We start from the raw sequence: 13,803 nt of genomic DNA, 5'->3' as shown, positions 1-13,803 counted from the left end.
CGATGTACAGCTGGCCACGCCCACCCAATAGGCCATATGCACTGTAGCCACGCCCACCCAGTAGGCCACGCCCACCCAGGCCACACCCACCTGGTCCCCTGAGGGCAACCGCAATGCTGATGCGGCCCTCAATGAAATTGAGTTTGACACCCCTGCTCTAGGGACAAACAAACTCCTTGCAAAATGGCCTGCCTTTCCATAATCTTCTGTCATGCAAACACTTTAGTGATAGTATTGTTTGGTTACTGTGTTTGGAATTCCAGCTTTCTAACTAGAAAGTAAATTGTCTGCATTCCTTCAAGGTGACATTCTAGAAGAGAAAATGCTATCAAAATAATTCTGGATATGGTCCTACAATTACTTTTTAATTCTGGAATCAATTATTTTTGTTCCACTTGGAGTTACATTTGGAACAATCTATAAAAAGCAGTAGTCTTTGTAACATCACAAAGCATGATTGCTGTATCGTATTTAGTTTATTTATATGATAGACATAAATCTTTGGTAGTGCTTCTCCATACTCATATTTGTACATGCTTTTGCTTTTGAGGTCTGCAACAATAAAAAAAATTGCCACTGTGAGGCTCATTGGGGTCCTCCCTTTTGTGATAAGGCAGGATTTGGCGGCAGTATTGACAGTGGGCCAGTTCGACAATCTGGTGAGTAAACAGACAAAAGTAAAGAGAACATAAATGAAGGAATTGGCTTTGGACATCAGATTATCTAGGGATCCAGTTTTTATATCTCATTATCCACTTCTAGCTGCCATTGTGAATATAAATAAATTGAACTATGTGTAGGGCGGTGCCTTTGTTTCACTTTAAATGCAAAAGTAGTTACAGCTGTAATTCACTGATTGTGCTTCAGCCCATTTATGGTAACAAAAGGTCTTCTCCATAGACCTTCCCAAAATAAAATCTTCCTATTTCATTGTTTTGTGCTGACACATCTTTATATCTTTCACCTTTGTCCTGTTGGCTCTTTTATTTGTCCTCTGCTTAGACCCTCCTTACTGACTATGGACTGCCTGCATCTGGACTGCTCTTATGCCTTATCTTAGGTATTCCTCTACGGACTTGCTCGCCCTCAGGGGTGCTCCCCCTTCCTGGGGGCGACCCGCCTTTCCAGCCGCGTACAATCTCGAGGAAGGGCCCATTTATTGGGACCCTGAGAGATGGCTGGGCACGGGTAGGGGCCTCCGACGTAAACCTAACAAGAGGCCCCTGGTTAGTTTTTTGTCGAAATTTTTTCAGGGGTTAGGGAGGAGGGAGGGTACTTCTTTTGGTTGTTTGGACGAGGGGGGCAGTCCAACAACCTCTGTTCAGGCCAGTGCCGAGGCGGATCGCGGGGGGGAGGAGCGGGGGTCGGTTGCTTCTGGGGCTCCAGGGCCAGTCGTGGGATTACCCATTCCCACGACGTTAGGGAATGGCAGCAGGTGTAGGAACAGAGGGCCGTATCAATCTCAGGGAAGGTCTCTCCACTGCTTACAAGCGGGGAGGCACTCCGACCCTCTGGCTCTGCCCCGAGGTCCCGGGAGTGAGGATGTGCAGCCTCCTGAGCTCCGGCTGGTGTACTTGAATGCCAGGTCTGTCGCTAACAAAGCTCTTCTCGTCCGTGACTTGGTCGAGGGTGAGCAGGCGGACCTGGCTTGCATCACGGAAACTTGGTTGGGCCCAGAGGGCGGTATTCCTCTGGTTGATCTTTGCCCACCAGGTTTCCGGGTGCTACACCGGCCTTGGGCTCAGGGTAGGGGTGGGGGAGTGGCTGTTGTTATGAGGGAGACCTTGTGCCCACGGGAGGCCACCGTTCCCCAGATAGTCGGGTGTGAGTCTCTCTTTTTGAGATGCGACCCTGGTGCGCAGTTGGGCTTGCTGCTGGTGTATCTTTCGCCTAGTCACGCAGCAGCAGCCCTGCCTGAGCTTCTCAATGTCCTCTCTGGGTTGGTGATTGAGTTCCCGAAAGTTATAGTTTTGGGGGACTTCAATCTACCATCTCTGGGAGGATCATCTGAGTTGGCTCGGGAGTTCATGGCTTCCATGACGGCCATGGACCTGACGCAAGTAATTTCGGGACCGACTCATGAGGGAGGCCACACCCTTGACCTAGTTTTCTTATCTGGACAGTGGTTAGATGATCTTGGTGGGGGCTCCCCAATTGTTATGCCCCTGTCATGGACCGATCATCATCTCCTGCGGCTGGTCTTCCATTTTGCCACCCCCCGCCGTGGGTGTGTGGAACCTAACAAATGGTACCGCCCCAGACGCTTAATGGATCCCCAGAGGTTCCAGGCGGCGCTGGGGTCCCCCCTGCCTCCCTTGCTCACAGCTCGGCAGACGCCTTAGTGGAAGCCTGGGAAAGGGCAGCCATTGAGGCTCTTGACCGAGTTGTACCCCTGCGGCCCCTGACCCGGTGCAGATCCCGTCGAGCTCCATGGTTCTCCGCGGAGCTCCGGGAGATGAAGCGTCAGAGACGGGGCCTAGAGAGCGGTTGGAGATCCAGCCGATCCGAATCTGACCGATTGCGACTAAGAACCTATACTAGGTCTTATCTCGCTGCGATAAGGGAGGCGAGGTCTAACCACTTCGCCACCCTTATCGCGTCTGCAGATAATCGCCCGGCCGCCCTGTTTAGGGTGACTCGCTCCCTCCTGAATCAGGAGGTGAGGGAGGAACCCTTGCAGGGTCGTGCCGAGGAGTTTAACCAGCATCTGTTGGACAAAATCGCTTGGATTCGGACCGGTCTGGACTCTGACTGGGCAGAGTCTGTCGAGCAGGACACGGGCGGTCTTGTCGATATCACCTGGGAGGAGTTTGATTCTGTGACTCCGGAGGAAGTGGACAGGATCATGGGGAGGCTGAGCACCACCACATGTTTATTGGACCCGTGCCCTTCCTGGCTGGTCTATGCAGCCCGGGAGAGGACACGCAGCTGGTTCCAGGCAGTTATAGCGGCTTCTTTGAGTGAGGGCAGCTTCCCCGCCGTCTTGAAAGAGGCCTCTCCTCAAGAAGCCTGCCTTGGACCCAGCTGTATTGAACAACTTTCATCCTGTCTCCAACCTTCGCTTTCTTGGGAAGGTTGTTGAGAGTGTGGTGGCACATCAGCTCCCTCTGGTCCTGGATGAAGCAGATTATCTAGACCCGTACCAATCGGGTTTCAGGCCCGGGTACAGCACGGAGACGGCATTGTTCGCGCTGATGAATGATCTCTGGAGGGCTCGGGACAGGGGGCATTCCTCTGTTCTGGTCCTATTAGACCTCTCAGCGGCTTTCGATACCATCGACCATGGTATCTTGCTGCGGCGTCTCAGGGGATTGGGAGTGGGAGGCACGGTTTTACAGTGGTTCTCCTCCTATCTCCAGGGACGCTCGCAGTCGGTGTTGGCAGGAGGGCAGAGGTCGACCACGAGGTCTCTCATTTGTGGAGTTCCTCAGGGGTCGGTCCTCTCGCCTCTCCTGTTCAACATCTATATGAAACCGCTGGGTGAGATCATTCATGGTTTTGGAGTTGGGTATCATCAGTATGCTGATGATACCCAGCTTTTCTTTTCGACCCCAAACCACCCCAGTGATGCCCTCACCGTGATGTCCCGTTGCCTAGAGGCGGTTCAGGTCTGGATGGGGAGGAACAGACTTCAACTCAACCCCGACAAGACCGAGTGGCTTTGCATACCTTCATCCCAGGTTTATTCGGACATTCCACCTCTCGCTATGGGGGGCGAATTATTACCCCCCGTAGATAGGGCTCGCAACTTGGGAGTCCTCCTAGATTCACGGCTCACCCTGGAAGACCACATAGAAGCTGTGACTAGGGGGGCTTTCGCCCAGGTTCACCTGGTGTGCCAGTTGCGGCCCTATCTAGGCTGGGATGACTTATGCACGGTCACTCACGCGCTCGTGACCTCTCGTCTGGACTACTGCAACGCTCTCTACATGGGGCTGCCCTTGAGGACCACCCGGAGGCTCCAACTGGTACAGAATGCAGCCGCGAGAGTTGTGTTGGGAGTTTCCCGATACTCCCATGTCACACCTCTGCTCCGTGAGCTGCATTGGTTGCCAGTTGTCTTCCGGGTGAGATTCAAGGTACTAGTCATGGTGTTTAAAGCCCTACATGGCAGGGGTCCGGAGTACCTTAGGGAACACCTGCTGCCGGCGTCAACTTCCCTCCGCCCTGTGCGTTCCCACAGAGAGGGCCTCCTCAGGGTGCCACCGGTCAGAGAATGTAGATTGGTGGCCCCCAGGGGGAGATCTTTCTCTGTGGGCGCCCCGGAGCTATGGAACCAGTTACCGGTTGAGCTCCGGATGGCGCCCGATCTTCGCTCCTTTCGCCGCGATCTGAAAACATACCTGTTCAAACAAGCCGGCCTGGCCTGAGGGGGGATTGGTGGGGTTTTTACTATCATTTTATTGGGGTTTTTATTAATGTACCAACTGTTTTTATGGGCATGTATTTAATTACCTTTTAATTTTTGTAACTCTGTGTTTTATTCTTGCCCTGTACACCGCCCTGAGTCCTTCGGGAGAAGGGCGGTATAGAAATATTAATAAATTAAAAATTAAATTAAATTATGCATTAACATTGGGTCTTTTAGATGACAGCAGCTTCATATGAGTGACAGATTGATAACAAGCAATGAAATACAATGAGAGGAAACTTAAGATCACGGATGAACTCTTGGAAAGACTGTGTTTTCTATACTACATCTCTACCCATTCCTTCATCTGATAGAATGCTGTGCTTTTTAAGCCACGTTGTCCTGAAAGAACACTATTATAGTCACTGTCCCATACCACCAAAGCAATGCTACACTTGAGTACTCACATAATAAATAATGTGGGAGGTTGAAACATTCCGGATGTGCTTCCAAGCATTCCTGAGAATGGTTTTATACTTATACAGTACTTATAACAGAAAGTTAATTTATTTATAGGAAATATGCAAATAAGTTGCAATTGCATTTATAGGACATATATAGGCAAAAGCCTAGGATATAGCTGCCACAACGAAGTCAACCTATTCTCTAAGCATCTGAAGGCACGACAAAAAGCAAAGGATGGAAAGTAATCAAGGAGGAATTCAGCCTAGAAATTATCATGAAGAGAGTTTGGAGTCATCATGCATGTGTGCCTGCAGAAAAAATATCTCCAATTAGCAAGGTGTTTTGGACAAGAACAGAGAGAATGAAAGGGAAAGAGAGAATGCAAATCCAACCTTAACTCTATTTACACACTACTGCTCTTCGTAGTGAAGAGGTCATGGGGTGGGTGCTTCAGAACCAGCACTATTAGATTTCCACCTCAAATAAATAATTTTGCTGTATTTGAATTCTGCAGAGCAAACTTCATGGGTGTTTTTGTTAGTGCTACCCCCTACAAAGTTTGGGAATTTCCAAGAAGCAAAAGTAATTTTCTCCCATTTATATTAATTGTAAATGTCAATGTTTCATTCCTAGTAAGCTCTGAAAATTGTTAATATTGAGTTGTTCTTGCAGAATAATGAAGTTAACTTTTTGCTAAAGGAAATAGCAAACGTCCTTCCATCAAGGTAAAGTAGCATATTTTGCAGATATGTTCAGGAAGAGTAGGATGCATAGCCAGCTGTGAAGTTGTACAACTGGCTATCTCAGGGGTTGGCAACCCGAAACATTGAGCCACTCGGAACCAGTTCCCTCACAAAAGAAAAAATTGGGAACTGCAAAAAGCGTGCATGCATGCACGCGCATGCGCGGAACAGGGGAATTGATGAGTGGAGCCTAAGGCGAGACATGCACCAGCCCTGCCCCCCACTCTCATTCACTCACCTTTGCTTGGAAAAGCTTCTCTCTTGCTCTCATTTACTCACATTTTGTTCGGAAAAGCTTCCCTCTCCCACACTTTGCTCGAAAATGCTCTCTCTCGCTCTCATTCACTCACAGACTCGAAAGGCCAGCCATGGCGCCTCCATTGACTTCTATGGGGATGCTTGGCAATGAAGGGGCTGATTGAAACCGCTCCCGGTAGTAGTGCTACTACTAGCACTTTTCCACTTGCTGCCTGGTTCTGATGAAACCAGAGAACCCCCAGATGGCACTGCTGGGGGTGGAGGAGGCTGCCCGGGTTTGGCCGTAGCGGAAGCCAATAACAGTAGCGGTGGAGGCAGCGGCAAGAGAGACGCTGGAGGTCCACTGCATCTCTGCCAGCCTCCGCCTCCCCCACAGAACCAAATTCCCATGCCAGTCCCAATGGCAGCAGTGGTCCCCAAGGGCTGGGCAATCGTTCTGGTGGCTGCGGCTCCCAGACAACAGCACTAGGCCACCCCAACAGCAGCAGCCGCCACTGCCTTTCTATTGCTACTGCCCAGCGGGCAGGTGGTGCTGCCCAGACACGCTGCTGTTCCTGCAGCCACAGCTGCCAAAGACGGCAAGCTCTCGTTTTATTTATTTATTTATTTATTTTATTTAATTCCATTTATATCCCGCCCTTCTCCGAAGACTCAGGGCGGCTTGCAAGCTTAGCAGTAGCCTTCATTCTATGTATATGCCTGCTTATTAGAGCTTTCACACACACCCCAAGCGGCATTATTACAAAGTCAGCTTATTGCCCCCAACAATCTGGGTCCTCATTTTACCTACCTCGGAAGGATGGAAGGCTGAGTCAACCTGGAGCCTGGTGGGATGTGAACCTGCACTAATTGCAGGCAGCTGGTGTTACTTAAGGAGGCATTAGCCCACTGCTCCACCAAGGCTCAGTTTTCCTTACTATCCCCTCCCCTTCCAACCTTTCCAACAAACAGCTCCCTGTCACACCCTAAAAACAAGCTCCACACCTTGGTTCTGACGCTTCAACATTTCTGAGCAACCCCCCCACACACACATTTCAGTCTCCAGATTCTGCCATGATGTTGCCTCCACCTCCCCCTTCTCTCCACTGCCTGGCCCAAAAGAAGAGGAGCCACCGCAGCAGCTCCACCAGCCTCTGCCTCCCCCGCAGAACCAAATTCTCATGCCGGGCCCGGGGTGGCAACGGCCCCCAAGGGCCGGGCAATCGTTCCAGCGACTGCGGCTCCCAGACAACAGCAACGGGAAGGCAGTGGCTGCTGTTGGGGTGGCCTAGTCCCCTCGCCGTGCCAAGCAGGCAGTACTCAGCAAGCAGGCAGAGGCTGGCAGAGCTATGGTGGTGGTTCCTCTTCCTTTAAACCAGGCAGCGGAGATAAGGGGGAGGCGGAGGCTGATGGAACTGCGGTGGCAGGTCTTCTTCCTTCAGGCCAGGAAGCGGAGAGAAGGGGGAGGCAGAGGCTGGCATTGCGATGGTGGCTCCTCTTCCTTTGGGCCAGGCAGCAGAGAGAAGGGGGAGGTGGAGGCTGGCAGAACTGCGGCAGCAGCTCCTCTTCCTTCGGGTCAGGCAGCAGAGAGAAGGGGTGGCTACAGCCACTTGGAGAGAGGTAAACGGTGCCCCCTCCAACCGGTCCGGGCCTGCTCGAGTTTAGACGGGAGGGTGAGGTGAGTGAAGGGTGCAGAGAGAGAAACCACCGCCTCTGCTGCCGCCAAGACATGGGCAGGCGGATCACCATGCGGCAGCAGGGACGCCTCCGGTTCCCTGGAGAAACAGCGACAGGGGGGGCACCAATGCTGCCAGCAGGAGTACTGGCTACAGCCGCTTTGTGAGGGGTAAATGGTGCCCCCTCCAAACCGGTCCGGGCTCACTCGCATTTAGAAGGGAGGATGAGGTGAGTGCAGGGCGCAACGAGAGGAACTGCCACCTCTGCTGCCGCCGAGACCCGGGCAGGCAGATCCACATCCACATCCACCACCACCCCGGCTAGCAGAGGCGGCAGGAGAGCAGGGCAAGGGGAGACCTGCCGGGCAGGGAAGAGGCGGGCCTGGGGCACCCCAAGACTGGCTGCCCCCACCCGCGCAGTAGGTAGAAAAAGGGCCCACTCACCTTTCCAGTCCTCCCATCTCTTTCTCTGCTGTCACCACGTGCAGTCCAAAGAAGCAAAGAGGTTTGTGGGCAGTCCCACAAACAGCTTGTGGCCAGTCCCACAAATCAAAGAAGTTCAACCCATCAATTCAAACTTTGTGAGGTGTTGTTTTTTGTGAGAAGTTTGAATTGATTGGTTGAACTTTTTTAGTCCCACTTTTTTTTCCCCGGGACTGCACATGGCAGAGGAAGACTGGGAGCCGCAGGTTGCTGACCCGTGGGCTATCTAATCCTCATGCTATCCTTTGCAATCCAAGCTTAAGCTTTATCTAACTGTTTCTTATGCCCGTTGTGAAAAAAGGCAAGTGTAACATTAGGTTCCTCAAATGGGTCACCTAAACTTCATCCGCGTATAGCATACTTTGCTTTCCTAGACAACAGCCCTAATCTTAAACTGTCTTGGCTTAGTAAATCACATACACTATTTCTCAATTGTGCCTTTGTCTGTGCCAATATAGTTTATTCAGCAAAGTTTATACTCTTGGTAAAATAATGTCCCAGGAGTTTCTTTTTTCTGGATCCACCATCTGGACAGTTGACAAACCAGCTCTGGGTTTCCCATGGAAAAGCTAGCATGGGCCAGTCCATTACTTCCACCAATCACTTCTGTTCATTTTGTTTTGGGAACCAGCGAGCCACGCTAATCCATCTGCTCACTATGTCCTTGGGTTGGAGCACTGTCTCATGGGAACCGATGTTGCTCAGCTGCAATTCCCCCCACCCTTGCATTCCATTCCCCCTCCTCCCTTTTCTTTATCAAGCTGTAAGCAAAGTGGAATATAGTGAAAGTGCAAATCAGTCTTGAAAAGATTGGCATCCTGAGAGTATTGTTAACTTTTTCCACATCATTCTTTTGGTTTTTCAAACAGAGATGTGATGATTGATTAAGTAGGAAACTTAGTAGTAACTAGGTTGATCCAAATAAGATCTATTGATACATATAAGATCACCCCACACAAACGTCATTTAAAAAAAAAGAATTTAGAAGTTATCCACATGAGTGGGAGCAGATACACATACATTGATATATTTATTGAATTTTAAGTATCTCGTGATCCACCAAGATAACTTCTTTAAAGAGCTAAATAAACAGCTATGTCTATGCAGTAACCAATAATTGCTAAGGAAAGTAGAGACCTTTTCAGCCTATTTAAGGATCATCCCTTTTTCCACAGGCTTCTTTGTAGATGATATGCATGGATTGATAGGAAAACCTTTCTAGTTCCTTATTAATCTTTCATTTTTTGGCAATCCCCTAAAATAAATTTTTCTTTTATTCTGCCTGCAAATCTTAGACTGCTTTATCTGTGCCTGAAGTTGAGTAGGAATTGATTTTCCTCTTGTAAATCATTTACAATCAAATCTTTGAAGTCTGTAAAGATATTCCTGTGTTGATTGGATGTAAGAACAGAATCAGAGCTACATTTGTGTTTACCATTAAAGTTTGGAAATAATCTCAGTTTAGAGGAGGTGGGTGGAATGGATAACATTATTCAAATTAAATTAGATGGCATTAACTGCAAAGTAATGATAGCGAAGTGAGTTTTCTGACATCATACAGATCTCTTTTATCAGTACAGTGGCATAATGATTTTATAGTAAGATGAAGTTGGTTTAAATCAAAATGTAAGAAAGAGTTCTCAGTCAGACAAGAATCACTTCTTGGAATTATAATAGCACAAAAAAAAGTCCAGGAGTTAAATGAGTGAATCTAGTCACAGTTCAACATTACTTACAGTACATTCAGCAGCATTCCTACTGACTATATAAAACCAAGTAACAATGCTGTGAAGTTTGGATGTGCTCATGTCTTTGCATTCTGCTTTTTCATTTGAAGCCTCTTTCATCCAACTCTTTATCATAACAAATAAACTTAATAAACACCAGGGATATGATCACATTAATGCTAAGCATATTCTGCTCAATCTCTTTCCCAGTAATTTAAATAGGACTTTAGTATATTATATTGATCTTTTCCCCATTGGTTTGAATTTATCCTGGAGGTCAAGGAAAGACACAATCTGTCCTGTCACACATGCAGCAAATAGAATTGATAATGCCAACAAAGAAATGGGTGCAGGATGGGAAGAGAGTAAGAAATGGCATCAGAAATTTAGGTATGTCTGATCTCTTCCATTTTTCCTATCCTGTCATCAGATAGAAGAGTAGTAGCATCTGGTGTTTGCCAGAAATGTAAGTCCTAGCCTTCAACAGAAGGGCACAGAAACTTTCAAGGGTTATTTATCCTTAAGTGAGTTTAGTTTTGCTTGGAAGAAGAAATCACAGGAAAGATACTACAGTATCTTAGTTTATGCCTGTGGTGGTGCAGTGGTTTGAATGCAGTATTGTAGGCTAACTCTGCCCACAGCCAGGAGTTCAATGTTGACTCAGCCTTCCATCCTTCTAAGGGCAGTAAAATGAGGAAATGAAAATGTTCTCCCCTGTGTCATGTGATCACCATTTGTATACTTCGCAGCCAGATTCTGACAAGCAGAGTCAGTAGAAAGGCTGGCAGTAAAATTACAAGTTGCAATCATATGATGTGTTGCTTAACTGTCACATCATGGATAAAGCGGTGGAGTTGCCAGTTCCAATTGTGGTAATTAAATGAGGACTTCCTTCCTTCCTTCCTTCCTTCCTTCCTTCCTTCCTTCCTTCCTTCCTTCCTTCCTTCCTTCCTTCCTTCCTTCCTCACTCCCAGAAACATGCACACAATCTTATCAATACCTATTTAATAGTTATATTGAGTTATATGCACAAAACGTGATAAAAGTACATCAATTCTAGAAAGACAGAGCAATTTCTTGTCAAAGAGTGATGTGATCTTAACTTCCCCATATATTTTGCCCAACTTTGCTTAATTTTTCCCAAGTGGGGCTTTACAGTTGTGCCAGACCTCTACTTTCATAATAACCAGAGTGGTCAATAAGGAATAGTGATCCCTACTAAGGTAAGACTATCTGTAAAGTCGCGTGCTTCACATAGAGACGGACACAGAGCTGGGGTAGAGATGAGTTTATTCTGAACAGAATGAACTAGGGAAACAGGGAAGCCTGGCGTCTATTTGTACCTGCCCAGGTGGATGGCATCCAATCAGTTCAAACCTGGGCTTCCTGCCAGTGCAGGTGACAATGGGTGTAGATCCTGGCTTCCCACCAGGCTGACCATGCCTGGGGCTGTCAACAGCTTAAGTCATTAGGCTTATCCTGAGTGAGCAGTCATCGCCCGGAGCTGTCCAGCCCCTCTGCTGATCTGCACCATCAGCCTCCTGCTGTGCTGTCCTTTGTGTATGCTGGGAGGCATACACTGCACTATCGCCCTAGGGAAATCTAATGTATTCATTGCTACATTATTTGAGCCATAGAAGATGAAAGCACAGAATGTCTGTAACCATACCTTTTGTCTAATTTCAAAATCAGTCCTTAGTAGTCCTTTGTTTGTATGTGTATATGCATGATGGTGGTTTTGGAATACTGCTACCAAAAAGCCTAAGTAAGTGGTCTTTCGATTTAATCTTCTTTTTAAATAAGGATTATGGGTTTGTTTGTTTTAGATAACAGAAGCTTAATTGCAATACTTATAACCATCCTGTGCCTCCTGGCGGCCAGTTTACTTGTGTACTTCAAGAGGAAGATCTTGATTAGAGTATTCTTCATTAATAAGAAGACTACAATAGAGAAACTTCGGTATGGTATTTAACATTACTGTTTTTTGAAACTGCAACCTCAGAAAAAACTACCCATTGTCTATCGCTGGCCAATCTCTTCCAGAATGATTATTATCGACAGTATATTCTTTCGTTAGTATCATTTATTGCAATGAAACATCAGTTTATTCAGTCAGGTGTAAGGTCCTGCCTGAATGTGTGAATGTATAATTTGTTCTATTTATATATGGAATTGAACAAGTGTAGTGGGTGTCAAAGGGCAAAGGGGTGCTATTAGTTCAAAATAGAAACAACGTGAGGAGTTATTAGATGAATTAAAGACACTGAAGATCCACCAGAGCAGGAATGGGTGGCCTGCAGGCACAGTATAAAATCATATGTGGCAGTCAAAATTCTTACACGCTTTAGATAAAAGTCTTTTTTTTTTCCCCTCTTCCCTTGCAGCTATTGCCTGGGAGGAGGAGGAGATGGAAAAAATGTGTCAGAAAGAGAAACAAAAGTTTCCCTCATCACCTTGCATTCTAGCTCCATCAACTATTTGCTTTAGCCCCACCAATCATTAGCATTTGACCCATTAGTGCAGTATTTCTGCAGAATTGTGTCCCTCACCAGAATAAAATCTGGTTTTTGCCAGCAATAAGGCATTGTGTCTCTCATGTTGGATTTCTTCTTTTAAGAAAGTGTAAAGGCATCATCTGGGAAAAGTAATCCTAATGGGATTGGAGCTGGTATGGAGTAGGGAATTAACCTTTTCCTTCCTCATCCAGGAAAATCCCTCTTAAGAAGGAATATTATTTTATTACTTTGATTGATATCCTGCCTTTGTATTCTACCAAGGTGATCAACAAGATACAAAACAAAGCATAATAAGCATAATTAAAGCATATAAATATTAAACTCAGTATTAGTGTTTGTCAGGGAGTTCATTGCTTATTTTGCTATATCTGAACCAGTTGACAATCTATTACTGAGTGGGACTGGAGATGTTGTTTCTTTTAATATCTAAAATCAACAAGATATTGGAGGAATTATTTTCTCCTATTCATTCATTTCAAGTAGTAAAGCTTTCTTGTCCCACCAATGATAAAAGAAATTACCTCAGCAAAGTGACAGGCTTTTCAATTGCTATTTCATGGAACGGAATACCAAAGCTTACGATATTGAAAGCCTTATATAATAGTTGAAATAAAATTGTACTTAAACTTGTTTGCTTACCTTTGCTACCTTTTGGTTGATATCATTTTTATAATAGGTAATTTGAATTGTAGTTGTTTAGTATAATGTCGGTACATTAAAAGAGGAGGTGAAATACTGTCATGAACATAAATTATTTGGGGAGTTTTCTGGCACTAAATCAAGACCCCACACTGCTTTCTGGTGTTCTTGTTGTTTCTCATTTTGTTTTGTATTAAGCAATTAAAAAGTAAAAGGAGTTTGCCTTCATTTGCTCTGCTTGAAATATTGAAAGATTGGAAGTAGCCTTTTGTCTCTAGCCCACTGAATGAAGCACAATATCCATAGCGAAGGTCATTACTTCTTAAACACCAGCTTCATTAGAAGTATCTCTTGGGGGCTATAAAGCAGCATTCCCACAGATTGCCAGAGCTAATTTAACAGACTAGTGGTTCTAAACAACAAAAAAATCAATATTTTTATTTTTTGCAAGAGTATTGGATGGATTTTACAGTACTGTTACTAAAGAAAATAAAGATAAAGGAGCATTATTTCAAACTATAACCCTGATGTTGTATTTTCCAAGCGTAGCTATCTTTTAATGAGCATGTTTGTGTTGCAGGTCTGTGAGTCAAACAAGGCCTTCCAGTTCATCTGAATCTAATCATGTTCATACTGCAACATTCCTCAGTAAAAAACTAGCCAAACAGCCACAAAATTTAACCACACCCAAGGTGGGTTTTATACAGTTGAAGTAAAAGTAAAGTCAAATATTCCCTTGAGTCAAGCTCAGCTTCAAGTGTCTGTATGGACATATCTGTGTCGTTTTCTTGTTATCAATAATTTGCCACTGTATACTTCCAGGATATGAACAACTTTTGCACCAATGTCTAAGTATATTTAATTAGATACCATTAAAAATGATTTTAATGTTTTTTCTCAGTAGTTATTATTTATAATATTTATATTCTGTATGCCTTTTCCAACCTGCAGCACAAGTCAGAGAAA

The 13,803-nt window shown here is 46.0% G+C and overlaps 1 protein-coding gene across 1 annotated transcript in view; it reads left to right on the top strand.

The window, feature by feature from the left end:
- Window positions 1–13,803, top strand: part of ADAM12 (ADAM metallopeptidase domain 12) — a 306,835-nt gene that overhangs the window by 281,177 nt on the left and 11,855 nt on the right. Inside the window, exons 18-20 of the mRNA XM_083364104.1 lie at window positions 551–659; window positions 11,509–11,641; window positions 13,418–13,529. Of these exons, the coding sequence (XP_083220230.1) occupies window positions 551–659; window positions 11,509–11,641; window positions 13,418–13,529 (354 nt within the window). The remainder of the gene's footprint in view (window positions 1–550; window positions 660–11,508; window positions 11,642–13,417; window positions 13,530–13,803) is intronic.

The sequence above is a fragment of the Vipera ursinii genome, assembly GCF_947247035.1.
Source record: "Vipera ursinii genome assembly, chromosome: 5".
NCBI classification, from domain to species: Eukaryota; Metazoa; Chordata; class Lepidosauria; order Squamata; family Viperidae; genus Vipera; species Vipera ursinii.
Note: the sequence above shows the minus strand (reverse complement) of the source record. Positions and strands in the feature narration are given on the sequence as shown.